Source organism: Caretta caretta, chromosome 5, assembly GCF_965140235.1.
Source record: "Caretta caretta isolate rCarCar2 chromosome 5, rCarCar1.hap1, whole genome shotgun sequence".
NCBI classification, from domain to species: domain Eukaryota; kingdom Metazoa; phylum Chordata; order Testudines; family Cheloniidae; genus Caretta; species Caretta caretta.
In genome coordinates this window covers 28472235-28499804 of record NC_134210.1, presented here as the reverse complement: position 1 = coordinate 28499804, position 27570 = coordinate 28472235, and the positions used below count along the sequence as shown (strand labels likewise).

Here is a 27570-nt window from a genome sequence, read left to right as displayed (position 1 = left end):
GCAGAATTTGTGAGCTACAGACCTTCCACCCCTTACTTGTGAATTCCCTCTGAGCCTTAAAAACGCACACAACTAATTTAAAAACCTCCGAATTTCCTGCTGTGGGTTTAAATCAACCCCTTTAATGTCATTTTCTCCTCTCTGCTGTAGCACTCATTATTGCATAACAGCCTAACAGCCCTGGTTCCCTTCAGTCCTGGTTTGCAAAGGGTTAAGTTTGGAAGCACCGACACGTTGAGGGGGAGTAGCCAAGCCCAAGCAGCAAAATCATCACAGCACATTCCTGGGTAGTCCTCAGCTGCCAGCATCTGATTAAAACCATATCTCTGGCTGTGAGTGGCTAACTACACTAAAGGCTGGAATACAACTGAATATTTAACCGGGCCCACGGTGTCAGCTACTCTACCGGCTGTAGCCCGAGGAGTATGCACCGAATAGCACGGAGCTAGGCTGTAAGTAGCTCTTCAGGAGGGTGGTTCCTCCTCCTCCTACCTTTTTTTTTGGGGGGGGGGGATCGATCGGGGGCTCCTTGTAAAGGTTCCTAGGGGCTCCAGGCCAGACTGCCCCTAGTACAGGGGTGGAGGGGGCGCTAAGAATCCGGTCTTAAGGCAGCAGCCCCCACCCTGTTCCCGAGTGTGACATTGACTCGCTCGCTGGGGTTGCTGCCCCCTGCTTCTGAGCCGGACGCCGCAGGCTTGGCTAGAGCGAACCGCCCTCGGCGTGCCCGGGGCGCCTGCTGCCCGGGGTCTGAGCCTCCCCCTGCTGGGCTCTGCCTGCCTGCCGGGGGACTCCGAGCCCAACCCGCAGCGTCCCTGGGGCGAGCCTGTAAAACGGGCTCCAGGCAGCCAAGAGAAGGCGACCCCTCGGAACGGGAGCCGACTAATCGCCTACCAGCTGGTCTTGGCTTCTCCCTCACGAAGTCTCTGATTTCTATCACTAGGAAAAACTCTTCCTGGGGGGCTGACTGATCGCGAACTTGGGCTTTATTGTGGCAACGCCCTTAAGTAAAGGCTCTGCCAAAGACCGAGACCCCACTGGGGCTACCTAACGCCTTTAAAGCGCTGAAACGTACAATAGTAACCGTGCTGGGGGAGGGGACGCGAGAGACTGGGTTAAATCTCTGGAGCCAGCTGTGACTGTGATGGCTTTCATAGCCTAGGACTAGTACGGTTTTTAAATCGATATGGGGGGATATTAATGCTAGGCAGTAGCATGGCCTTACTCCCAAAATAAGGCTCCAGCTAAAATTGGGTGGAAATGTCTGCATCCTGCTTTCAGGAGTCTAAAAGGGCCCATCTCCTAAAGAAGCCCAAGAACACCAAGCAAAATAAACAAGCACTTTCTGCAGCTAGGAGGGGATTAAGACAAGCTTTATTTTTATATATGTAGTAATATAGCTAGTAAAAACCTGCTGTTCTAGAAATAGTGTGGATGAAAGAATCCAGTCACTCACTGCCAATGGGGGTGGGGGAGAGAAAAGGGTGAGAACATAACTAAGCATTTTGGCCTGAGCATCTTGTTTGTTTGGCTTTCTAATGTCTGCACTTGGGGCAAGTAGGTGACATCTCAGTAGTGATGGGTGAACTCTTACAGGCGAATGTGACAAATCTTGTAGCCAAAAAAAAAGCCCCTGCCTAGTGAAAGGGAGCTCCTCTTAAGGATGGAAAAAAACAGAAATGGGTTACAGGACAAATGTATGCCCTCACTGCTCAGAATATCATGATGACACTCATTGGGGGACCTATCAGACTGTTCAAGGCAATGTCCTTGTTCTGAGCAGTAGTTGGTTGGTGTCCTAAATCTATTGTTTGCCTACAGTAGAATTTATTTAGCAGCTTGGTGTAACCATTCTCTCCACTGCTTTAAAAACAAAGAGCAGCACATTTAATTAGCTAAACAAGCTAGGAAATGATGATAAAGTCTCCTCCAATGAGACAGGATGACTGTATACCTGGGTGGCCTAGCAAGAGCAAATCCTCATCTAACAGCAGCATGTCCCTTGCAGAGACTGGCCTCATCCTCTTTAAAAAGCCACAAATATTTCCCCTTCAGTGTTGCTGTGGCTTCCACAGTTAACTAGGTAAGGAAAAGTGGTTTTAATACAGGATAAAATACCTGAAATTGGGACACTGTAGAAGCCTGAGTAACTAGACCAAGAAAATGGTACAAATACCAAAAGTCTAAGCTAAATCTAGCAAGGTATCTTCATCTCGTCAGCAGAGATATGCACGTGGCTGAAATCCCCCTTCGGGGGATGGGCAGGGACACTGTAGAAGGGAACATGTCCCTTCATTGGTTATGAAAACTCTTAGATTAGGCACTGGTGCCTTTAAATTATCCTTCTGATGGCAAGTGGCACTTGTGCTTTTACTACCACTAACAAATGCATGTTCTGAGACGTTCACCCCCCTTCAATACCTAACTCAAATGTAAGAATTAGTAATAGAAATTGGGATGGGGAAAATGGTTAATTCATTCACAGAAGCTAAAGATTTGATTCCAGACTCAGTTCTGGTGCAAATCCATAACCATCTGGAAAAGGAATATACTAGAAGATGCCTCAAAAATGGGCTTCAAAATAGGGTCCCTAGGGCAATAGAAGATCATTCTTCCCTATCCTTCCCATGTGCAAAATCCGTTCCAAGAGTACTCTATCTTGGGAATCATGGTGTATATAGGCCCTTCCTGCTCTACCAAACCAAAATGGATCTTGTCCTTTGGGAAAACTTCTGAAATTGCCAAATGTCTTGGGTTTGGGTTTAAAGCATGAATTCCATTCCTAACTTTGAAATGGAACCAACCTTTGCCGTGAACAGAGAACCCCCAAAAGGTATAAAAGATGCAAATTAAGATAGGTGAGCCACAGGAATAAAGCATTAATTGGCAAAAGATGAGTAAGACTGAGGAAAAGATTGGTGTAAATAGGAGAGCATTCCCAAGTCACTAGGACCTTTACTCTAGGCCCCATTTACTCCTTGACCCTTACTCCTGAAGAATAGACCAAACTTAAGACTTCTTGGCATTTAGATCCACTCAACTCCAACATTTCAGGTGACTCTTAATACCTTTTACCATCTTCACTCATCCTTTCTGGTAACTGGTATTAGACTTTGCTACAGCATGACTTACTATCAATCTCTTCATTGTGTTTTGTTTTTTTTCCCAATGTCAATTGAAACAAACTAAGCACCAGTTGTCTGTTTGGCATGCTATGAACCGGAAGATGTGGTCCTAACCCCAGAGAACTTAATCAGTTGTGACTGCTATAAAATCCTCACTTTTACAGTGGTAATGTCTCCCTAATGCTTCATAGGAAGTTTCCTTGAGGGGGGGGAAGGCAGGTCCAATATCCATTGGATGGCCTGGAGACGCAGCAGGAACATGGCAAGTATTTCTTATCTATGTCCTTGCAGCTGTCTTCAGTGTTTAGAACTCTAAGGTGGGGGGAGGGAGGAGCCAGAGCTTTGTCAGTCAAGATCTGCTTCGAGGAGAGAGCTGTCCATATGCCTGTAGTTGATGGTTGCTGAGCACCGTCTTATGAATGCTTACCTCTGTGAAGGAAGAGTACTAATCCATTTTACAGATGGAAATATTCTGAATACAGGAATAAGACAACTGGATGTGGGACACATTAAATGAAGCAGGCAGAAAAGACATCTGTCCCTGGGCTCTGTGGGAACCTAAGTCAATAATACTTGGTTTCAAGGAGGGGGATTGTGGTCTCCCAGCTGGGCAGGCTGCTGAGAGATGGAATGAGAAGATGTGGATGTCCAGAGATGAAATGGGGTAGCCTGAAACCATGCTGTAATCTTCAAGTACTGTTGCCAGGCCCACAGGCTTCCTATCCTTTTTTGATGAGCTACGTGCTTCTATGACACTTGGGTGGTCTTTTGCGCTGACCCAGCACTCTGGGATGCATGTGGACTGCATTCAGCAGGGCCAGCAGTTTGGATGACATTACTGTCCTTTGAGAGCACTCAAAGCAACAGACTCACTTATTGGCCACCAGAATACTTTAGGGATCTGTTCTCAGTCAGTGGAAGTAAGCTCCCTCAGGCTAGGGGAGGGATAAGGGCAATATTTTGTCCTTACTAGTGCCTATCAGTAAGATTCAGATCTTCTGCCCAATTTAATTAACCACAGCCTTCAGTGCATAGTTAGATTAATGTCCTAAGTATCCTTCAGATAAGGGATCCTGAAAACTTCAATGGAAGAAACTGTGGCTTTCTAGTAAGAAGAATTTTAAGATCAGAGGTTGGACATTGTTTAGCTTACTCCCACTGGGAATAACACATGAACAGAGCTAGCAATCCTAGACTCTTTTTGGAACAGGTGTAATAGAAAGGAATCATGGCTAACTGACATACCAATCAACTTGACATCCTTGAACTAAAGTCTCTTGCAGGAGTGAATGCTGAGGCTAGCCAGGTTACTGCAGAAGCCATCTTGTCACACCTCTGCTTTTTGAGTACAAATGCTGATGTAAACCACTAAAATGCCCTTAGCGGACTTAGGGGGAGGAAGGTGCCTCTACAGAGAAGAGGGAACGCTAGCTGGAGGTGAAGTGGGAGGGTGGTGGCTAGGGAATGCCTGGTAATAAATGAGTTGACTGCCAGAACATCATGGTCTTGGGACTCAAAACAAACTGAATGCAGACATCTTGAAATGTAGATGTCTACTATTGCTAATACTGCTTGTGTATAGGCAAGGTCTATTATATTGCATTGGTGTAACTAAACTGGCTCTACTTTCTTGTGTAGGCAAGTCCTTAGCTTTGTTCAACACTTAACTTAGCCTCTTCCTTCCAATACTTAACTTTCTACACACTAATCCCACTGACCCAGGTTTGCCCCTGGGTGTAGAGAACCCCTCAGAATGACACATTGCTGACACGATGTGTGTGACCCAATATAAGTGAAGAACCACCAGCGTCCCTGAACTCTGCAAAATGCTCTTGGGTTAAAGACTTGATAAAACTCCCGACAACAGGCCTTCACTCCCTCTAACTGTCTCCAAAGTAACAAACACTGATAATACACATCCTCTTAATCATAACACTTTCAGTTCAACGGGACCAGTTAAGGACAGCACATTAGCCTTGACTGAATTTCCTCCCTCTCTACTAGTTCCTATTAGATCCTTATAGGATCATCCAGTGATTCATAGGATGGGGATTCTCTTATTAAAATAACAAGGTTCAGTGACTGTACACAATTCAGGAGGCTTTAAAAAGACACTGACTGGACACTTGTTCCCTGTCCTGCAAGAGACCTGTACAAGATACTAGCTGGCAATTTTTACCTTGATACATGAGGACTAAAGTGCCATGTAACTGCAAACATTCTGCTTCATAGAATCCTAACATCTGAAATTACTGTGGAATTTTGTCACATGATATCAAGAATAAGACTTGTCTACCTATATAGGACAAGATAAATAAGAGCACTGAAGGGATTACAATATGAGACAAGTAATTCACTATGAATATCAGATCTGATAGTGCTGTAATCATTCCTTGTGATCAACCCTGACAACTCCAATAGAGAAAGGAGGTTCTTTGGCCTTTTGTACTATTCCTATCTTGAAAGGCAAAAACTGGAGGAGGCAGTCTTTGTTTTCAGCATCAGAAGATAAGGGCATCAAACTGCAAACACTTGTTAGACGGAGGTTGACTTGCAAGATGGAGCTTCAGAGCAGGGTTCAAAGTTGGTGCCTAATCTCTTCCTCCCAGGTAGAAGGTGAGCCCCATCTCCAGGCACTTCTGAGCATTGTTCCCTCTAAGCTGTGCATGCGCACACAGATCCTAAACCCTGTGCACATGGTGAAACACTGCACGCACAACAATTTGCACAGAAGAAATCTTTTGCACACATGGGCCTGTCAAAAATTAGAGGGAACATTGCTTGTGAGGTAGCTAAAATTCTTTTTTTTCAAAGGGTGATGTGGGACAAGATGGTCCTAGAGATGACTGACTTGCAAAAAGGTACAAAGGAAGCCTATGTCAGTCAGGATTAGAACTTGGAGTTCTTGACTGCTACACCCAGGCTTTGTCATACTGTAAGTCTTCCTTATCGTAATTTTCTAGAACATGAATTCCCTCTATCTTGCATCCAGGAAGATATTGCAGTCTGCCAGTAATGTCTAATGGGAGAATCCATATGCAGTTGTAAAATGTTGAATGACCACCTAGGGAAGCCCACTGAAAGAGACCTAAAAATGCTGAGGCAGAGAATAGTTCAGATGAGAACCTCCCCTATAGATCTTTTAGGCAGAAATAAGACACTAGTCTTAACTCTAGTTACAGAGGGAGGTATAAGCAAATGGTTCCAGTTACTCAGCTTTGGCAATGGCAGCAGCGGCAGCACAAATTCCCACTCAGACTATCCGTGCTATGCAACTCCCCAGGCCCCTAGAGACTCATCCTTGTATCTGACAGAGCATTTCATATTTTCAAACTGGCAGTTACCAAATCTCCCTCGGACACTAGTCTAGAGAGACTAGACTCTCCTACTGTGCTCACTGCTAATATCTGAGCATCTTCCAGTGGATTAACAAGCATGTGAGACACATGAAGCAGTGAGATGTTTGCTTCACTCTTGTCTGTACTGGCCAAGGGTATGTGGCATGGTTGTGGCTGGCCTAGGTCAGCTGACTTGGACTCTGGAGCTGGAAGCAGGGGCGGGGAAATTGCTATGTAGACACTTGGGCTGCAGCCCAAGCTCTGGGACCCTGAAAGTGTGGAGGGTTCCAGAGCTTGGGCTGCAGCCTGAGCCTGAATGTACATGGCTTCTCCCCTTCCCTCCTCGCCCCCATCCCAGAGTTGAAGCCTGAGTCAGTTGACCTGGGCCAGCTGAGGGTATTTTATTCCTGTGTAGACATACCCATAGTGGATAGTTAACATATCTGTATTGAAGTAGATTAGATTTTAAATTTGCTTTTCCAGATTGACCGTTCTTAGCTTTCATGAAGTACTTTTTTCCATCTCTATAGAAACACTTCTGTAGGATAATTCTAAGCACTTGCTGAATCATCCATTCCATGCTCAGATCCTGAGCATAATGCAAATTCTCAATCAAATCCTAGCCCAATAGATCTTAACTATTAACTTAGATCACACTACTCTTAAACACCACAAGGGTGATGGAGTAAATCCTATTTTCTTCCAACTTTGTGGTAGATAGTTGGATCATCCGCATTGTATACCATGGCAGGCTGTGCAGAAGATAGGCAATAGTCCTACCTCTGGTCTAATGAAATAGTCACATGTTCAAACTGCAAAGAGGGATGTCCCAATAGTGGCAGATCTTACAACATGCAACTGAAATAACGCTAACTGCTTCAATGTAGGGGGAAAAGTCCCAACTTTACTGGGTAAGTGGGAGATGGCAGAGTTCTTAAAGAGAATTTACTCCGAGTGGTGAGAAGATGTTTTCACTATAGAGTATGCCTCTTGAGCTACAATTCCAGGTGGAGATTAAATGGCACTGAGCTATTCCCTTGCTAAAATTCTTTGTTTACATGAGTTATAATGCACTTAGTCTGAGTCAAATCGACTTAATTAAGCAACACTAAAGTAGTGAGGATCCACAACAAATGGTGAAATAGAACTGGAAGAACTGAAAGTCAAGGCTTAAAGCAACAAATGTATCTCTACACTTCAGAAACTATAGTCTTATGAGACCTTTTTAGGACCATTGAAGCTACATCTTAAAAGTTCCTTATAGGACAGAAGAGATCCATACTGAGGAGAAACTCTAGCTTCCAACTTCTGGATCTTGACAAACTCTTGCCTTGCAGTGATCAACAAACTTGTCTAAAGCTTCTTAGTACAAACTGAAAATATCTACTTTTGTCACCTATATTTAAATGACCCAGAACTGCAATAGCCACAAGGCCATTTTGCCCTTTACCCAACTAGCTTCAGATGGGATAAGGGGTTGTGCAGATTGCAACCAATTCAAATATGAATAATGCATTGGTATAGACTCTTACAGTAAAATCCTGGGTGCTGCTAAGAACTAAGTAAACTGCCGATAAGCAGAATGATGTTCCAATTTATAGATGCTGTATTTCCTAGAGCTTGGTGACCAGCTCTGTTGGGAACTAGCCCAAAGATTTGGGTGTACTTATATTCATGGAGTTATAAACCAATATTGGAATCTGGCCAAAACCGTTCCCACAGAAAGCTGGCTATTGAATCTCTTCCAACCAGCTCTCCTAAAAATGTACAAATTCCTTAGAATGTCACAGGTTTGAGAACAGATTTGTAATATGTTAAAATCCTTTAAACTGATGAATAGCCAGTTCATTTTGAGAACTGTTAGATGAGTAGGCAACAGATGCCTGGCTTTAGTTAAAAACAACCTGAAAAATTATGTAAATGCTGACTAAGCCATGTTCTTGTACTTCCTGGAGTCTTAAAAAAATCAAATGCTAAGTAAAGACCAAAAACTGGTGGGATGATATCATGAGAACAGACTGTCCTGATCAGTTGATGGAGCAACAGCTAGTAAACTAAGCTGATATGGGAAAGGCATTTGGATGGTGGATAACTGGAATGACTCCTTGTTGCCTGTACTAAGACCTTGGAGTACATGGAGCTGTCACAAAGCAATCCCTGTGGCCACCATGATTTAGTCACTGGCTTCACAATCCTTTTTTGAAGTTTAGCAGCCAAAAACTTCAGTAATATAAGACTTAAAGGCAGTAGCCAAGGAACAGGCTCCCCATCACTACCTTTCATAGCAATTAAACATTGCTTCAGCGGTTGGCAGTACTGGAGTCCAGTGCAGTGGCAGGGGAGGGGACTACCCAGTACCTTCTGAAACACATTACCTCATAAATAAACCATGGGAACTATCGCTGTTGACAAAGAGAATAGTCTACAGAAGCAGGCCTGTGACCCTTGTCATAAGGATACACCTTGGTGAAAGGCATAAACCCTGACCCCAGCTGACTAAAGTAGCTCATTTAAATGACTGAGACAAAACTGTTTCTAGAAAGTCATTTGAGCCAATAGTACTTATCTTTAGTGTTGTGAACTTGACTCTTGTAAACTAGCTAAGCAATAGCTTTGACCAGCTGTGTTGTGATTGCTGCTTAGACCTCAAGGCAAAAGCTGATATTAGTGAAAGGTCACCAAATGTCTGACGGTAGCTAGACTAAAACTGATCATAGCAATGCTGGGATGAGCTTGCCATCAACATTAACTTGGAGTATGGCTCCTTTTTAAAAAAAAAAAACTTCCAGTCTCTTGGAAAGAGGAAGGACTCTTAGTGGCTGGTGGGGAGGGAAGCCAAGCATTTATACCTGGTATGGAAAGAATGACTGGTAATAAATTGCATACCAAAAATTATTCTAGTAAGTGATTTGACAGTTTGATAACTCCAGTGAACTGAATAAACTGTAGTATGTATCTTATGAGTTTTAAACAGACTTTGTATTTGTGGATGATCTAAACATTATACCCAGATGGAAAGACATTTTTCTCAACCTGTGTATTTAACTTAAACATTAGCTTTAATAAAAAAAAATTTAATTTGCTTTAAAAGGCAAGGTGCCCACTGGCAGCCATCCAGACTCCATTTGCATCTGGATTTTGGTTGCTTGAGTCTTTATATATATCCCACTAGAATTGGATGTGAAAAACAGTTAACCAAATTACTCCTGCTCTTAAAACTCTGGGTCAGTCTCATGCAAACTGCCTCTTCATGCCTAGATGTAGGCAGCAAGAGACAAGGATATTGCTATAAATGCAGTGTGGTGTAAAGTATTCCCCTTAACAAAAGGGAAATGCCTGCATAAGCAGGCTTCTTCTGAAGCCTGCGGTATTTGCACTCTGATACCCCCATGATGTCATTGGGACACTAAATTCAGAAATGTGAGCCAAAAGGTAAATTGGTAATTCTCCCTCCTCCCCCAAACCTCACTTCAGGGAAATTAGAACTATGATCTGTAGTGAGGCCCATGAGGAGGCTAACCCCACTAGGGTCTCTGATTAGGCTCTACGCCCATGTCTGTTGGACTGCTTGCTGGCTGACTATGGTACCACTTTCCAATCGTAAGTGGTAAATTCAGTTCTTATTCAGCAGGTCATGGTCCAATCTAAGCTGTTGCACTACAGTAGGTTCATTCAATTTAAGTGTAAACTCATGCCCTTGACCACTCAAAGCACACAGTGCTCTAGCATTTTGGGTGCTTTAATAATGAGGCAAAACATTTCCAGTCTAGCACTTCAACTTTCCAGATGTGCCCAAAAGACCCTGATCAAAAGGCAGATGTCTGAAATAGTGCATTCATTTTTCTAATTCACTAATGCTTGCACAATGCCTTTCAAGGTTACTCAGTTCATTGCCAATGCAACAGTGTTTAAACAGTAAAATGTGCAACATTAGCATCCAGTCCAGAGATTTATGTTCATAATTGTCATTGTCAGTCAAGCCACACAGGGACATACATGAATGTGCTATTGTATAGCAGAAGCTGCCCCAAGTATTAATGTGTTGTTAGTATCCTAGATTATTTCAGACTCTCTCATGAGAGCAGCATGTTTCTCTCTACCCTGTTTCAGCTTATTCCACTAACTTTTTTTAGTAAATTAACCCACTTGTTGGTAGAATGCTCAGGGGTGGTTTGTCTTCCTTTTTTTCTTAAAAAGAAGAGCTGCCAGGCTTCTCTTAAAAATAGATGGCATCACCTGTGCCACTGGAAACTGACAATATCCTCCAACAGCTGTGTAATAGACTAAAGATGTCCTTTTGGCAAATGGATTTAATGGTATCTTTATGCAGCTGCTGTTAATAGTTCCTGACTATTGGGTTGTCGTGCCTGTCTTCTCCAGACTAATTTAGTAAGAGCTGAAGCAGAAGTACAAAATACAAGCTTTCTAAACTATTAGGAATTCAAATGACTGACTAGTTAGGAGAAAACATTGCCTTACAAAACTATGTTCGTAGTACTTAAATTATTGCAGCAGTTCTGGCAACTTCCCTTATTCCCAACAGGATATGTTGGAGTCGGCAATAAAGCCTTGCTTTCCTGTCCTCTCTTGGCCTCCTGGGTTCTAATTCAAGGTTAATATTTACATGCAATAACTTTTGTCTATATCAAGCCCTTGCAGTACCAAGGGACAATGAAGAAGCACATGCTGTGAGGAGGACAAAGTACTAGGCAGTCTAGTAGAGATTTTTACTTTACTGTCAGTTTTTTCCCTCTGGCCTCTCCATATTCCCTCCTCCCCCCCCATTTTTTTCCTTTCTCCACACAATTTAACTCACGTGATCCTTGCTGCAGGGCCAGAAATACAATTATTTCAGTTTCTATAAATGGCAGGTGAGTTCTCTGCTTAACATGGTGGTCTTATTACCGCAGTTTCCAAATAGCAGCACAAGCTATCAAGAGGGATGCTGTTATGACCATAATTGAGGTTTTCAAAATCTCTCTAACTGCCAACTATTTGGGGGAGCGGGGGGAAGCCATCCTAGAGTAATAGCAGTACTGTAGCTTATTGGCAACAATCCTAAAATAAACTGTTAAAGCTGCTGTCCAAAGAGCCTAGAAACTTATGAGGAAACCCTTTTAAATGGTTCTTAACCATCTGTGTATTAATCAATTATTCTTGGAATATCTTAGCCTTTTGAGAAGTCAGCCTGCCTTGCTACAGGTCTGACTTCTATGAAGTGCATGGTAAAACTAATCGTAACTATCAGGTGGATGAGCTGCACTAAAAGTCTTGAGTTAAGACAGCCTCCCATAGGCATATAAGACACATACTAGTTTGGGGGCAGGGTTGTATTTAAGTCTGAAATACCTAGACTTCCTGGAACCACTCTGAAATCTCAGCAGGATTTCCTGCCTTGAGGTAGATGGCTGCATGGGACACATCTTACTATGAGGTTTCTTATCAACAAACATGCCTGCTATGTGAGGTGCTGTGCTGCATGCCCCCTCCACCAGTGCTAAATGTGCATGCTGAATGCTCTCACTCTTTATGCATGGTCAAGCACTAAATACATTTCACCCCACTGGATCCTGACAGAGTGCTAGGCAAGTTCTGAAATAGAATCAGTAGTGGTATTAACTGAGACTGATCTCAATATTCTACCAGAAGTAGAGGCATCAAGATAATAACCGCAAAGTATACACTTTAAGCTTTCTAGAGAATCCTAAACTGACTAATAGTGGGTGGTTTGGTTTTTAACACAATAGTCTGTCTTCTGTCAAGCATACCTTATGAGTCTGGATGTTCCACTTAGTGGAACAACTTCTGACCATAGCTGCTGAGGGCCAAACTCTACCCTCACTTACACTATAACTCAGGAGTGTGAAGGCCAAATTTTTCAAGTGTCTGAGGGCTAGTGTATTTGAACTTTTTCCTAAATCTCCAATAACTCAGCTGAATTACTTGCTTCCTCTTTCAATTGAAAAGCATGACAAACTGGCACAATGACTAATACAAATAATCCTTCCTTAAATTCAAAAAGAGTAAAATTAAAGGACTAGAAGTTCCATTTTAAGGGCTTCAGATTCCAATAGCTAAAGGAATGGGGGCAGAAGAGGAAATGTGTGTGTGTATATATAAATTTGTCCCTCTTTCCAGTGCTACTGTTGACCAGCTTCATAAAGTGCTGGCAATGAATATACAGTCAGTGCAATGTGTTCTGTATACATATGCTGAATGTGCAAATTTTGAGTTTCTTCCCAGATCCAATCATACTCCTGGATTAGATGGCATACACAATACAGTATGTGAAGTTGCCATGTCTGTGTGTGCCTGCCCTGTTTCATTTGAGTGGTGATCTGATCTTGGCTTTCAAAGTGTTAGCTGCTGTGTGGTCTAAGGCCAAAATACAGAGTGTGGCCTTGTTTCCACCACTATCAGTAAAAACTGTTTGCAGGTGTTCCACTTGCATTGTGGAAGACTCTAGCATCAACAGTAGAATGCACCTAACACTGAAAGCTGCACAAAAATCAGGTGGCTTTATAAGCAATAGGCCCAGAATGGCCACAAGGTGATCATGACAGACAGGTGATCAACAGCCAATTAAATGGGATTAATTGTGCATCACTTCATCCCCTGAGTCTTAAGCACTTGCTTCTTCCAAAGCCTGGTTATCTTTATCTGAAAGCTTCAGACCCATCTGAAAAGCTATTTGCCCCTCCTATAACTGAACTGCCAATTGGTTACAGCTCTCATGGGAATACTTTCTCCTTCTTGGCTTGAATGGCTTGCAGTGCCCTAGCTGCTGACTGATCCAGACCCATCACTAGTGGATGCCTTTACTTCATCATTGAACTAATGGCATCTCATCCATCCCACTGCAAAGAGGTTTTGGATAGTACTCACCTGTGAATACTGCTTTTGTGGTACTGCTTCTGATGCAGTGTAACAGTGCAGCAACCAAAGACTTACTCAGTTACATATAAACTGGTTGCCAACATAAACTAAAATAGCTGTTGCTATTTGATTTTTCTAACTTGGCAATATGTTGACTTGGCCTGTCTAGGTTCTCACTGGTCTGACCTGGCTTCAAACTGGAGTAGGACTTTCAAGAGAGAACTAGGTTGAGAGAACTAGTGTCCTGCACAACTGTAGTAAAACAGTGCAGCTCACCTGCTGATCTTAATGAACAACTTTGTTCTCCCTGGGCTAGAGAATACCCTGGGAACACTAGAAGCACTCACTGGCCCAACTGATCACACCTGACTGGATTACCCAATAAGACCTCAGCTGCTGTTAAGAGTGCAGGGACTTGAACAGCAGACACTGCCACCCTCCTCTTCTTCTCCCCCCACCCCCCCAAGAGGAGTATGAAGGGCATAAACCTGCAGATAGAGGAACTCCTTCCTATTTCTGGCTAAGCATGTATAGCTTCTGAGCTAGCTGCTTCTGAAAAGGGCAAGCACCCTTGCCATTAAAATTAAGGTGACCACCTGTCCCAAATTGTGCAGGAGAGTCCCAAAATGCGGAGTTAGAGTTCTGGGCTGAATAACTCAGGGCAGCATTTGTCCTGGATTCTCTACAGCTCTGCTTTGCACCTGTCTGAGGCTCAGGTGGGGCCAGCCTCTTCTGGGGGAAGGAAGGACTGAGGTCAGCCTTAGCTACCTCCACCCACCTGGCCAGGCCAGAAGCCAGAGGTGGGCCATGGTAATTGCTGCTCAGGGAGCCCCAGACCCTCCACCTGCCCTGGGTGGTATGCCTTGAGGGAGGGGGTAATACATGGTGGGGCTGCTCTCTGGCACCCTGCCCTGGGCAGGTGGAGGGTCCAGGGCTCCCCACAGCAGCCTGGGCTCCCTGAGCAGCTCTGGCCTGGGCAGAGCCTTGGAGGAAGGGAATCCAGCATGTACCCCACTTCTGAAAAGGTTGTCACTCTACTTAAAATACCCCTTACTGCTGGAAGCATCCACTTGTCCATTGCATTATCTCTAAAGTGGTTAGGTGAAGTAATCTGGGAGTACTCATTCAGCACAAGTTCTTCTCAGACCATTAACTAGAATTGTTTAGTGAAATTCTTTAAACTAAATATGGTGCTCTTTTGAGCTAGTCCTGAGGCTTATCTAAAGAGTAAAGAAGCCCAACTCACTGAAACATTAACTTTACAATAGCATAACCTTCACACATTCCTGAACATCTGGCTCAGCAGGAAAAATGACTGAGTCTCCCAGCTAGCTGAGTGAGAGCGCTTCCCATGGCATGGTAAATGACTTCCAAACTGTGCATCAAATGTATTGCTTTTATTGCTTGCACACACACACACACACACACACACACACACACACAAATGAAGGACCACATTCTGGAGTAAAATGCTGGCACACCATAGTTTTCAAACATCTGTTCCAGGACTGGGATAAAACAAGCCAACAGACTTAAACACATGGAGGGCTATTTCAAACCTGGCTCAAAGTGCAACCTGCAAACCTGGCTCATTCCCAGAGTCATAATATAGTCCTTCAGAGGAATCTTTGTACAGTACACATTTCCTATTGGCTGTGGACAAACAGTCTGGTTAGAAACTGGACAATCCCTCTGCAGGAGAGAACACCTCAGACTTCCACAGTGAAAATGGGTCCAATCTTTTCCATCTAAACCTTTAGGAATACTTTAAAGAAACTCCTTGGAACCTAAACTGGTGCATAAGCTTCCAAAAGGGATGGGGAAATGCACACTTCTATCACTAGGGAGCACATACCTGCAAGGACAAGAAAAGCTCTGAGTGAGAAGGCAGCTTCAATCCTTGGGTAGAAACAGAGCTCCAGAAAGTAATCCCTTGCCTTTAGTGGACCACTCTGGCATATCTTGGCTTCCCAAGGAGTGCAGTTGTCTGTGCTCATCAAAACAGTACTTCATCCCCTTTGGTTGCTGCCTCCCTGACTCCAACCTAATTATTTGAGAACAGTTGATATAAGCCCAATTTAAATTAACTGGTTAACTGACCTCTTGAAGCCATTGTCAGTAGGGAATCCTAATAATCAGATGGGTGTGGATCTAGTGGGCATCCACAGGGATCACTACTGGGCTTAATGATCAATCTTTAGATCTAGCAGTAAATATAAAAGTTGGAGAAAACAAAGGTGGTCACAATGCCCTGACATTCTGTTACCAGGTGATCTAGATGGGTACATGGCTTTACCATGCAAGCAATGCATTTAGTTGTATTAAAATGCAAAGTCCTACATCAAGGAATGGTCCCCATACCTACTGGACAGGGACTTTCATGATAAGAATGGGGAAGAGAGTAATAAAGGATTGGTAACTCATTGCTACACTGGGAGCTCATGTTGAGGGGAAGGTACCAGGACCTTGAATGTATGAACAGGTGAGCCTTAACTAGGACTAGGGAGGTGATTCAGTACTGCAATACCTTATTTTTGTTTTTCCTAAGGACTAGAAAAAAGGTATAAAAGAGTTCCAAATGACTGAGCCCTTGTTGGAGAGTCTGACATCAACTGTAGAGTTAAGATAAGGGGCTTATGCAGATGACCTAGTACAATGGGCATGCACACTTGAATTAATGATACTCCTTGCTAGTTTAGGAAAAATCAGTGCAGTCAAACTGGAACTTGTAACCACTTTGTCATCTTGGCATTTATCTTGGGGAAAGGGACAACAGTGTTCAAATGCAGCAGTGAAGTACTAGAACAAGTAGAATTTTGTTTCTAGACAGCTTCATCTGTGCTGATGGCTCCAAGAATGAGGTTAAAGGGAGATATCCATTTGACAAAATAATGGACTGATAAAGATGTTTACAAAACTTATCAACCCAATATACCAACAGTATTATACAGAGGTCTGGAAGTAGTTACAGTAAATGAGAAACATTAGAAGGCTGAATGAAATAAAGTGGAGTTCTTTGAAAGATGGCAGGTATAAAATAGAATTAAAGACCAATGAATTTAGAGTAAGGAGTGAAATCAGGGTATAGGATTGTATTTTTTCCAGTTGTAGCCAATGGTGGGACTTCATAGAAGACAAATGGATAAGATGGCAAAGAAAATAATGCAAGCACAACCAATGTCAGGTTGACCTAGAGGCAGACCTGTGACTAAATGGTGGGACACCATAGACTAGAAAATTATCATGCTGTGCTAATGGAGGAATGGTGATATTGTACTTCTCCCTGGGCCTGCAAAGCTGCTCTGAGCTGAAAGACCATTTAAACTCCACTGCTTGTAATGGTGACACCAGTAGTCCTAAAGAATTCACTTTAAGGAATCTACAAAGAGCTGAAACCTTTTTCATTAAAAAAGAAATTAAACTTGAAGTTTCACATACCTGTACATCTGAATCAAGACTTCCAGAAATCTTTCTGATGGACAAATACTTTATCATCAGCCTAGTTGATCTACTAACTAGGACTAAGATACAGCTACTAGTGCTCAAAGTTAGGGAGGTTATAATCCAGCTTTTTGGTCTAGTCTGTAAACTGTAGGATCAATTTGATGCAACTGGTGAATCTGGGTTAGTCAAAATTAGTGATGGAAGAGATTGTGTAGCTAAAACTAGAATACTTATGCATAGGTTTCTCCAAGCATAATATGCTTATTACATATGCATACAAAATTACTCTTGCTTTTGATTTAAAGCAGATGCCTCTAGTGTAAATCTCTAAGTGGAATGAGATTAATACATATTGGTCACCAAGATTTAAGTGTTGTAATTGACCCTAGACTTCATCTTCAGTCAACTTTTTGGTATAGACTCTACTTGGGGTTCCCCCTGGATCAGATTGGCAAAGACCTTCAGTTTTTCACTTTCCTCTGCAGCATGGGGCACAGTTGACTTGTGGGTTTAAACTAGTGAATGATTTTTTTCTATAACTTGAAATCTTTAAATCCTGATTTGAGGACTTCAGTAACACAACTAGAGGTGGTCTATTATAGGAGTGGGTGGGTGAGGTTCTGTGGCCTGTGATGTGGAGGAGATCAGGCTAGATGATCATGATGGGTCCCTTTTGGCCTTAGTCATAGTCTCTGTTGCAATGATCTCATTTATATGGCCACAAGTATCAAGTTTTTATATAGTGGTGGGAAACTAAACTGAAAAGGCAACAGGACCATCCAATTAATATTCTAGCTAAGGAAACTCTCTTGCAAACCAGCAGTGTTGGTTCCAAGATATTCTCTCCTCTCTCCCCCGCCCGTGGTCCCCCCCCGCCCCTCCGGGGTAACATCCAGCATAAATGTTCAAAACTCCTGAGCAGTCCAAAATCATGACTAAACACATGGGTATTAATACTAGATTTAGGACTCCTGGTCTTTTCTATGGCTTGATCACTTTGGAACATGTTCACTTGGCTTCCAATAAGCAGCCTGGAACAACATTCTGGGTCCTCCCTTAATTGCAGTTGAACTTTTCTACATAAATTTGTGTAGAAACTTCAACAGCTGATGACTCTAGTGCAAGACTAATAAGCAGCAGAACTTCATGTTGCTTTTGGGGGTGTCAAAGCTCTGAACCAGTATTTCTTTTTGTACTGTAACAAACTAAATTTTTCTAGACTCAAAACTGGATACTTCTGGAATTTTTTGCCGACAGCTGCCATTTTCCCACAAGAAGTCATCTCAGAAGCAGGGGGAGCAGACTACATAAGACTTCTGCCTTGGGCAGCTTTCTGAGAGTGCAGAGTCAGACACCATTAGCAGCTATCACTGACTCTGCCTCTCTTCAGTGAAGGCAGATGAGATTTTTAGTTTTCAGCCTCCCTTCCTGGTCTCCAGTAACTGGTTTGAGTGCTCCTATGCAAGAGATGCTTTATTGGCTGCCCCTGTCAGGGACTGACTAATCAGGTGGAGGAGGATGGCCCAAACACCGACTAGCCTTTTGACTAGAGCAAGGAAGGCAACAGCCGCTTTTCATGGAAATTCTCTTCCAATCTGGTCTATTGATAATCTTGCTCCAGGCTTTCAATAGCCTTGGTTTGAGTGCAATACTACGACCAACACTGCAGCTTCCACTTCTCTAGAGGAGAAAATACTTTCCTAGAAGATGTTGCAATATTACCCAGCAGAACAGCTGTATCTGAGGGCAGTAATAGGAAATCCTGAACACGTATATTTCCCAAGACTGCCAGTATGTAGAGGAGAGACCCTTATTGGCTACAGGCAACCTACACCAAAGAGCCACTTGAATGACTTCCCTTTAGGAATTTCACAATTAAGACTGAATTTTCTGCCGTTTGACATTCAAGAAATAGAAACCAAAGAGCTACATATTCATCCCACCCCATCTGCACTGAAAGTCCAATGTCAACAGCTATCAGATTACTCATAGGACTTTAGTTTTTACTAAGCTAGTCTTGATTTGCCTTCTGTGATAGAAGGCATTGGTGTTGGTGTAGCTCCTCTTCAGTGCTATAGGGAAAACCAAACTAAAACTTAATGACTCACACAGAACCTCTTAAACTTTTCATAAGGATGCTAAGGCATATTGGCTTGTAATTGTAACATTTGTCGTCTAATGTAATCAGTGTGACAATGTAGCTGTCTAGATTGGCTCTAGACACTTACTTTTAAGTCTCTGCTTTATTTTTCCCCTGGAAGCCGATTTCTATTTCCTGACTGCTTCAGCTTCCTTCAGATGGCTGACTTCTTTTTCTTTAATAAATTCTTTAAATACTGTCTCATTGTGGATGTCTTGCATATTTTGAAATCCAGTTTTGCCAGTTAAAGTACTAGTTGCGTTTATCTGATGCTTTACCCTGATCTAGTATTTCCAGATCTAGCACAGGCAGTCAAATTTTTTTGTTAAGGTCCAAATTTCCTGGGCAAGGTATAGTCAAGGTCCAGACTCCAGAGGAAACTTAAGATTATTTTTGGGGGGTCTGTTCAAAAGCCTCTGGTGGTCCAGATTTGGCCTGCAGGACACCTGTTGACTACCCCTGAACTTAGATGCTAAAATACATAGTTACTAAACAGTTACTTTCTATGTCTTTCAAACTAAATTAGGAAAACATTTAGAGCCTGATCAGGACTGCAGAGTTTGAAGATCCTCTGTAATTACTTCTTAATCAAATGAGACAGGTAGAACTGGGGGTGCTGCCTCATCCCCTGGCTTGAAGTGGCTTCCATCATATACAGGGTTTACAGTTTGGTTCAATGACTCTCTCTCAGCACCCCCACTATTCAAATTGTTCCAACACCCTTGGAGACTGTCTGTCTGACAGGGATGCTACTGTAAAACATCCTGGCTTTACCTGGATTGAGTTTTGAGAACCAGGGATCTTTAGGCTGTAAAACAACTAGATGTAGGGAACATAATAATTTCTGAATAATCATCACCTTCTAATGGTGCACAAATGATTGCCTAGGTAACTTTGATTACTTTGTAAACACATGGGGTTTAGTAGGAAACACTACAATAGTCTTTCAGCTTGCTCATATCTGTGAAGCAGAACTACCCTTGAGAATAATTAAACTAAGCAAAATGAAACTTGTAGAATTGCCTGCTGCACAGGACTCCCCTACTGAACTTTTGCTGGGTAGGTGGGTGGGCAAGCAAAAAGCCATTCCAGGACCAGGAATACTCTGAGGTGATCTACAGGAAGGGCACATACCCTTTACACTCTGGCCAAATGATGCCTCTGCCCACTACATCACATTCTTGTTGGCCCAACTGGCACAGGACCACAAATTATGGGCCTGCTTGTATAATCCCCTTGAGAAAACAATACTTATCTGGCATTTCTGCATTAGTGAACAGGCATCAGATGGCATGAGAGGCTCTGAAATGGAGAGAATCTGGAGCATTTCTGCACTGAATATCAGTCCCTACATGTCATACCTAAAGTCTTGACAGATCTCTAGCTAGTCTATTGCATTATTGGTTGTCCAGATAAGAGTTCAAATCCTCCAGAAGGACACATCCATGCAGAAAAACAGGTATTTAGAGCATTAATCTTAAGGAGGAGGAGAGAAAGTGGGTAAGCTTAAATCTCAGCAAGGAGAGAATACCATCAACTTCAGGCCACAAATAACTTGTTCCCAAAACTGCAAGTGCTGCACTTTTCACCTGTGTGGAATCTGAAGCACTTACCAGTAGCTTTCCTCTTCCCCTCACTATTGTGCAATTGCAAAATGCTCACTTATTTAGCAATAGTTAAGTCCAAGTGAAATTAATCAAAATGGCAGTCTAGCCAGACTAGAAACCAACATCTGTATATCAGATAAAGCAAAAACAGCTCAGGAAGGCAATTGTATGAAATTGACATCTTGACCTCCTTGGCACACCAAGCAAATAGTGGCTAGATCTTGATCCATGTCCTGTAACTAAGCACTTAGGCTACTAACATATAATGTGAATATCTGTGACCCTTAATGGGATACATTAAAATGCCTTTCCTGGAAGGTCTGCAGCTAGAACTCCTCATGTGAAATCTGACTTCTTTACTGGCTTCTATATAGTGGGGCTATGGCATGTACACTTTTAATAGTCTTAATCTGGTGACATTTTAAATAACTGAATGGAATATTGGCAGTTTAACTAAAGTAGTTCATTTCCTTCCTCAAGGCGAAGTATTATGCCGACCTGTTGATCACTGTTTGGACATCCAGCAACACAGCAAGTATCCCCTTCTGGAGTTGAGGCTGGCCTCCATCTCACAATGTCTAACGAAGTAGAAACCACTAATATCAACAACCAGCCTGAGCAGCAGGCAGCACCAAAAGCTCCTGCGTCAAAGAAGGAGAAAAAGAAGGGTAAGCAATTCATCTCTCCAACACTAAGTTACCTCATATGCCGCCTGTGACTTTCTTATTGTTCCTTTAATAGCTCTTCAAAATATCACTTGAGGGAACGCTTTCAAATAGCAACTGCTCTGAATGCATGTCCAGAACTTTAGCATAACCCCTCAAGGGACTGGCTGGTCTGTTTTTGTGTGTGTTTTTTTTCTTGGGGGGAGGAGTAGGTAATAAATACTAGCCAAGATGTTCAGAAAAGATGTCTGAATCCTTAATGCTGCTAAGTGGTTCACTTCCATAGTGCTGAGCATCTAACCATTGCCACTGATGGCTTAATCTCCCAGAAGCTATTGGCACTTGCCCATAACCCTTTCCTTCTGAAAAGGCTGCTGCATTTAATACCAGACTTAAACCCCATTGCCTACAAAACTTCTGCCAAATCCCAAAAGCTTAAGTCATGATCAGCTAGATAGCCTCAGTTCTAGGAAGCTGACTCAGCAACAGATTTAAATCCTCTGCACTTTCACCTGTAAGGGTTTTTAAATAGTGTGCTCCCAACTACAGAACACTCTGAATGGCCAAAGTGGTGTGTAGGGGTTTTTTTTATAGGAGTTGAGACCAACATATATTGAAAACTGATCCCTAGAATTGACTGGCTCAGAAGTTTATTGCTAACTCTTGCTAGTTCGGAATAGAATCTCTGTTCACATGCACCACCGCCTCTGGGTAACAGTAGAGAGCATCTGTGTTATGGGGGCAAGGAAAGGTCTTGCATTAAGCAAGCATACACCCAAGCCACGGCACCAATTTTGCCTTACTTAACTCCACTGGCAGTTCCTTTAGAGGTCTGTGAGTAATTTGGTCTACAGCACTGACTGACTCAACCTGCTACAACAGTCCATGGTCTGGCACCCTATAGATGCAAGTTTACACTTCCTCAGATTATAACATGGTTAGAGTTTTGGCTTATTACCACTCCCTTACATCAGCCTAGCATAGATCTAAGGTCCTCCTTCACTATTCTGTGTCATCCAGGTGCCAGTGAACCCCTTGACTGCTTGTACCACTTTTAATTACACCCTTTTAATGTTCCTCCAAAATATTGGTTTAAACAGCTTCCACTTTCTCATGGATAACTATCTTAATCAGGTAAGTATGAAAGTTAGAAAACTGGAAAAGCTGTTTGATCTTGTCCCTTATGCAAAGAGTTGGTTAGAGGATGAGTCATGTGACCTTCCCCTAGGTGAAGGAGCCAACACAAAGTAGTACAATAGAATAAAACTGCATTCCTGGAGATGGCTGACTTGCAGAAATAACAAGTCCAGAACATAGCTGAAGATATGACTCGAACATCAAATGCTGCTGATGGAGCAGTATAGTTTCATTATGCTTGACAAATGCCCAATCTATATTCCAGCATGCATGGGTAGGGTAGACTAGGAGATTGGGTTATATACATGCAATAGCTTGACCAAATGATTACTACTGGATCCTATAAAAGGACCTGTCAGAGTTGAACTTGTTCACACTCTACTCAACTTTCATGGCAGTGCAAGAGATTCTAGCAAACCTTAAATACTGCAGTGATACTCTCCCCTAACTTTTTAGAGTCCATAAAACCTAAAATAATTCTAAGGTGGCAGAGAGGAAGCAACTTGAGTAACTGCAAGATCTTAAATGAATATAGGTTATTCCTAAACCTGCAGCTGTCTTCAAAGGAATAGCTCACTGTTCCAGAACAGTGCTTAAAAATCAAACTCTTAATTTAGAACTAGAAACCTTCTCCAGTTCAGATTCTGGTAATCTGGATGGTGGAGTCAATTTCATGTCTGCACATCATTCTACACACACCATTCCACATACAGGTTTGGCCACTCTGTTTTGGTGTGGTGTTTGCATTTTGGTTTTTCTTGGTGCCTAACACTTACCTCCTGAAATTCAGAGGTGTTAATACCTGCTGGTAGATTACCTTTAAGCAGCCAGAATCAAACATTAGCCTTGGTTTATAGTAGTGTCCAAATACTTGATTTTCATAGTCTGAAGCACAACAAAGTTGTGCTGTCTATGAACTCTAGCAGGACTGAAGTCTGTTTCTGTCTACCTTTATTAATCACTTGAAATATGATCCATCAATCTTGTACACAACACTTCTGGTCACTAAAAGTTAACGTATGAACATTCTCACTGTAGAATGGAAGAGTAATCTAATTGATTATAGACCAAGAGATTTTTCTGCAGCGTCAGTGCTTGGTATCAAACAGGATTTCTGCTCCAGAACCAGGGATACTCTACCTGTTTAGTAGAGGGAGGGGGGGAACTCTTGCCTTGTCACTTTGTGACTTAATAGATGCCAAGACCTAAGGCAGGGGTGAAAGTAATAAGAAATTCTTACCAGTACAGGGGCCAGCTCTGGAAGGGGCAGGGCCTCCTGCAGAAGGGGCAGGGCTGGAAGTCAGCCTCCCCCAGCCAGCCCATCTGCACTGCCTGGCCCCCACCATCCAGGGCTCCAGCAGCAGTTTAAAAGGGCCTGGGGCTCCAGCCACTGCTGCAGTAGCAGCAGCAGGAGCCCCAGGCCCTCTTAAATTGCCAGCCCCAGGGCAGCTGCCCTTTGGCCCCTCTCATTGGCAGCCTGGGGAGGCAATAACATTAATGTGCTGCCTCAGGGCCCCTTTTGCCTCCCCCATGGGCAGCCCCGCCAGTAGGAGCCATTCCAGCAGGGCCACCAAGGCATGGAAGTGCTGCCACAGCAGCACTTACAGAGGGTCGTTTGCCACAGCAGCACTTTAACTTTGCCTGCCCCACACCTCCCCATCAGCAGCCCTGCCAGTACAGACCCTACCAGCAGGGCTGTCACCAAGGGAGGCAAAAGGGGCAGGGATGTTAAAGCATGGGCTGCATACAGGCCCATACCCACCTGTACCAGGTCACTTTCACCCCTGACCTAAGGTAATATGTCCATTTCAAGATCTAGAACAGGGGTAGGCAACCTATGGCATGCATGCAAAAGGCAGCACACAAGCTCTTCCAGTGGCACTCACTGCCTGGGTCCTGGCCACCAGTCCCAGGGGCTCTGCTTCTGGCCTGGGATTCCATCCACCAGCCCTCTGCCAGCCAGGGTTCTGTCTGCCGGCTCCACTGCTGGCCTGGGGTACCTGCTGCCAGGCCCAGGTCCTGGCCACCAGTCTGGGGGCCTCTACTGTGGCCTGGGCAGTGAGGGTTGCAGACAGGGCCAAGAGGGGGCGCAGCTCAGCATGGATCATATGGATTCTTATTACTGGCACACGAAACCTTAAATTCGAGTGAATAAACTAAGACTCTGCATACCACTTCTGAAAGGTTGTCGACCCTGATTTAGAAAGTCTGTAGTATAACCTTGTTTACCTTCAGAAGCTTAAAATTGCACTTGATGGGCAGAAGCAACTTAGGTTAGAGAATCAATATAACTAGCCTTAAACTGAGGTCTCCTATTGCTTCCCCACAATTCTAAATCGCCATCTAATAAACAATGGGACCCAACAGTACAAGAGTATTGGACACTCCCAGTTACCCAATATCTCAAAAGCAATATTAAAACATATAGCTCATGTAAATGTATGTTAGCAGCAGACTAGAATGGATTAGAAAATGAATGACAAAGCACTCTCCTCAGACTAGACACTTAAGCTCTGAACACCATCATTTAAAAGCTTCTTATCTATCTTTCAGGATCAGAGAAAACAGATGAATTTCTTTTGGCCAGATTCAAAGGGGATGGTGTAAGATACAAAGCCAAGCTGATTGGCATTGATGATGTTCCAGAAGCAAGAGGAGACAAAATGAGCCAGGATTCAATGATGAAGCTGAAGGTAAAGGCCTGAACTTGACCTTTTTAAGCAGACATGCATGCTATTCAGTAGGCAGGATATAGTGGTCAAAGGCACACCATGCCACAACTCCCACTGCATATCAAAAGTAACATCAAGCAATGACCACACTTCAGTGTGATACAGGTGCACAAATCCTAACTGGAGGAAAGATGCCACTCCAATCAAAAGATTAGCAGAGCTAATGAAGGGAAGGAAGCAGCCCAAAACTACAATGAGCAACTGTTTAATCTGAAAATTGCTCTGCAAATATTTTGTAATCCATATAGCTCTTAGCATCTTCCAGTTCAGATGCAGGTTGGTGAGCCAAAATCAAATCCCAAACTTGGAGAATTTAAACTCCCTGGAAGGGAGTGAAGGTGGCAGGGAGAATTTTCATAGCAGTTGTAAAAACTCCAAATTGGATTAGTAAAAACATGTATTTATTTTAGTTACGGTAGTAGTGGATGCATGTTCTTCTAGCAATTCAAAAATGCTCAATAAAACCTTAGTCTTATGACCTTTAGCAACAAAGTCTGGAGAATAATGCAGGCAAAGCAGAGTGAACTACAAAGCTACAAGTCAGCAACATTAAGCATGTTCAGATTTACATGCCTCTGGGCTCATATCAGCCTCTTCAGTACTAATAACGTGGTCTCTCTTGTTGGGCAGTATGGATAGGCAACTGATCTCAGTCACCTGTTTCCTTTAAACCAGGAAGGGACTTGGCCTAGTAAAGATATTGCCCCGATAGCACCTCTGTCAAAAGGAGCTACATAAATTAAGTCTGCTTTAAACCTCTTCCAAGCTTACCCTAGTGCAGGTGGGGGAACAATCTTGAGAACCTAAAACTCCAGTATTTTGTCTACTAACAGGGGTGCATAATAAAACTTAATCTCTGGTGTAGACAAGTGGCCAAATTCAGCTGATTTGCAGCCTCACTGAGGTCTATAGGTTACACAAATCTAAACTGAAACACAACTTTTATGCTTTGAATATCTGGGAACAAATTTGGCTCAAGCTGACAACATTGGTACTCAGCAAGTTTAAATTGCATAAATCTCATACTAATAACACTCCTGTTCATTTAGGGAATGGCAGTAGCTGCCCGCTCCCAGGGACAGCACAAACAGAAGATCTGGGTGAACATCTCCCTTTCTGGTATCAAGATAATTGATGAGAAAACTGGGGTAAGAATTCAAAACTGGCTATGTGCATGACCATTAAGACTGCAGCTGTTCTTACTGGAGAAGAGAAGAAACTAACTTAGCAACTGCTTCACCTAAAATTTAAAGACCAGGAAAGTTTTTTCTACCATGTGGAACACCTCTGTGAGGACTCTCTTCTATGGGGAAAGTAGGAGCTAATCTGTATCTACTTGATTTTTTTTTTCCCCCTCCTTTGGAGGGAGAGGGAGGGAGTTGGATCCTGTCTGACCTCTTTAGGCACTAATAGCCTGGCACCATTCTGTCATGTTTCTAGGGATACAGAGCATGCCAAACCTTAATGCTTGCAAACCCCTTGGATATTGCCCTGTCCACTTTTTACAGATTTGATAATCTGAGCTCACTTAGGTCTTTATTGTACATAAGCACTTGAGGAAAGTCACTGCCATCCCATAGTTTTCTCTGTGTACTCTAGTTCTGTTCTGCACCAAACCATGGTTTTGTCACTCTTTCAAAAGACTGGAACTAATTGCTTTCAATTCTAGGTCATAGAACATGAGCATCCAGTGAACAAAATCTCCTTTATTGCTCGGGATGTCACTGACAACCGTGCATTTGGATATGTTTGCGGAGGAGAAGGACAGCATCAGTTTTTTGCCATAAAAACAGCACAACAGGTATGAATTAAGGGATCTGTTGGGCATTAAGGTCCTCCTGTGTGACCTGCAGGCCAACTTTTGGGCATATTACTTATGCTTTTCTACATCTCAATAAATCAATCCTATCCCAAACTGTTTTATGAAGCCCATAGACCACTCCAAACAGAGCTGACTCAGCTTTTAAAGACCAGTTTGAAGAAACAAGAAGCCTATTCAACAGGCTGTCTCTCAAAATAGAAATGGAGTAACTCCTTACAATGGAGAGTATCAGTTGAGGAATAACATTCCATGTCTTGCTGATTTAAGAATTTCTCACTGCAGCATGACATGGTGTTTAACCCACCACAGAGATGTAAGTTACTGAAGTGGCTGGAGCTTGCTTTAGGCACTGGGAACACTGGGTTATTTCTTGCATTTTAGCATGCAAAGTTCTGCGGCTGGCCAAAGGAGCCCCTCTCCTCTCAATGGAGAGCAACTTAAACATGTGCACACCAATAAATTTTGTATTCATGGCCAGGAGCTCTGGTCTGCACTCTTAAAAGTGGGAATAAAGAATTGTTAAAAGGCCAGCACAAATGGCAGTGTCTGAGCTCAAGTGCAGACTTGTGGATGTGTTAATCCTGCAAGTTTGACTAGTTCCGACTTTGCTGTTCCTGTCTAACACAACTTCTACTAATGACAAGCCATATCTCCAGCTTCTCAAAGTTTCATGTCTGGCTCATGGGG

The 27570-nt window shown here is 43.0% G+C and overlaps 1 protein-coding gene across 3 annotated transcripts in view; it reads left to right on the top strand.

Moving 5' to 3' along the window:
* Positions 1-266: 266 nt before the first annotated feature.
* The window catches only part of DAB2 (DAB adaptor protein 2), a 42809-nt gene continuing 15505 nt past the window's right edge, over positions 267-27570 (top strand). For 2 of the 3 annotated variants that reach the window (XM_048849878.2, XM_048849877.2), the window contains exons 1-5: positions 267-452; positions 21008-21195; positions 24883-25022; positions 26111-26209; positions 26731-26862. In XM_048849878.2, coding sequence (XP_048705835.2) covers positions 21102-21195; positions 24883-25022; positions 26111-26209; positions 26731-26862 — 465 coding nt within the window. In that variant the 5' untranslated portion in view covers positions 267-452; positions 21008-21101. The remainder of the gene's footprint in view (positions 453-21007; positions 21196-24882; positions 25023-26110; positions 26210-26730; positions 26863-27570) is intronic. The other variant, XM_048849881.2, reaches the window with a different exon arrangement.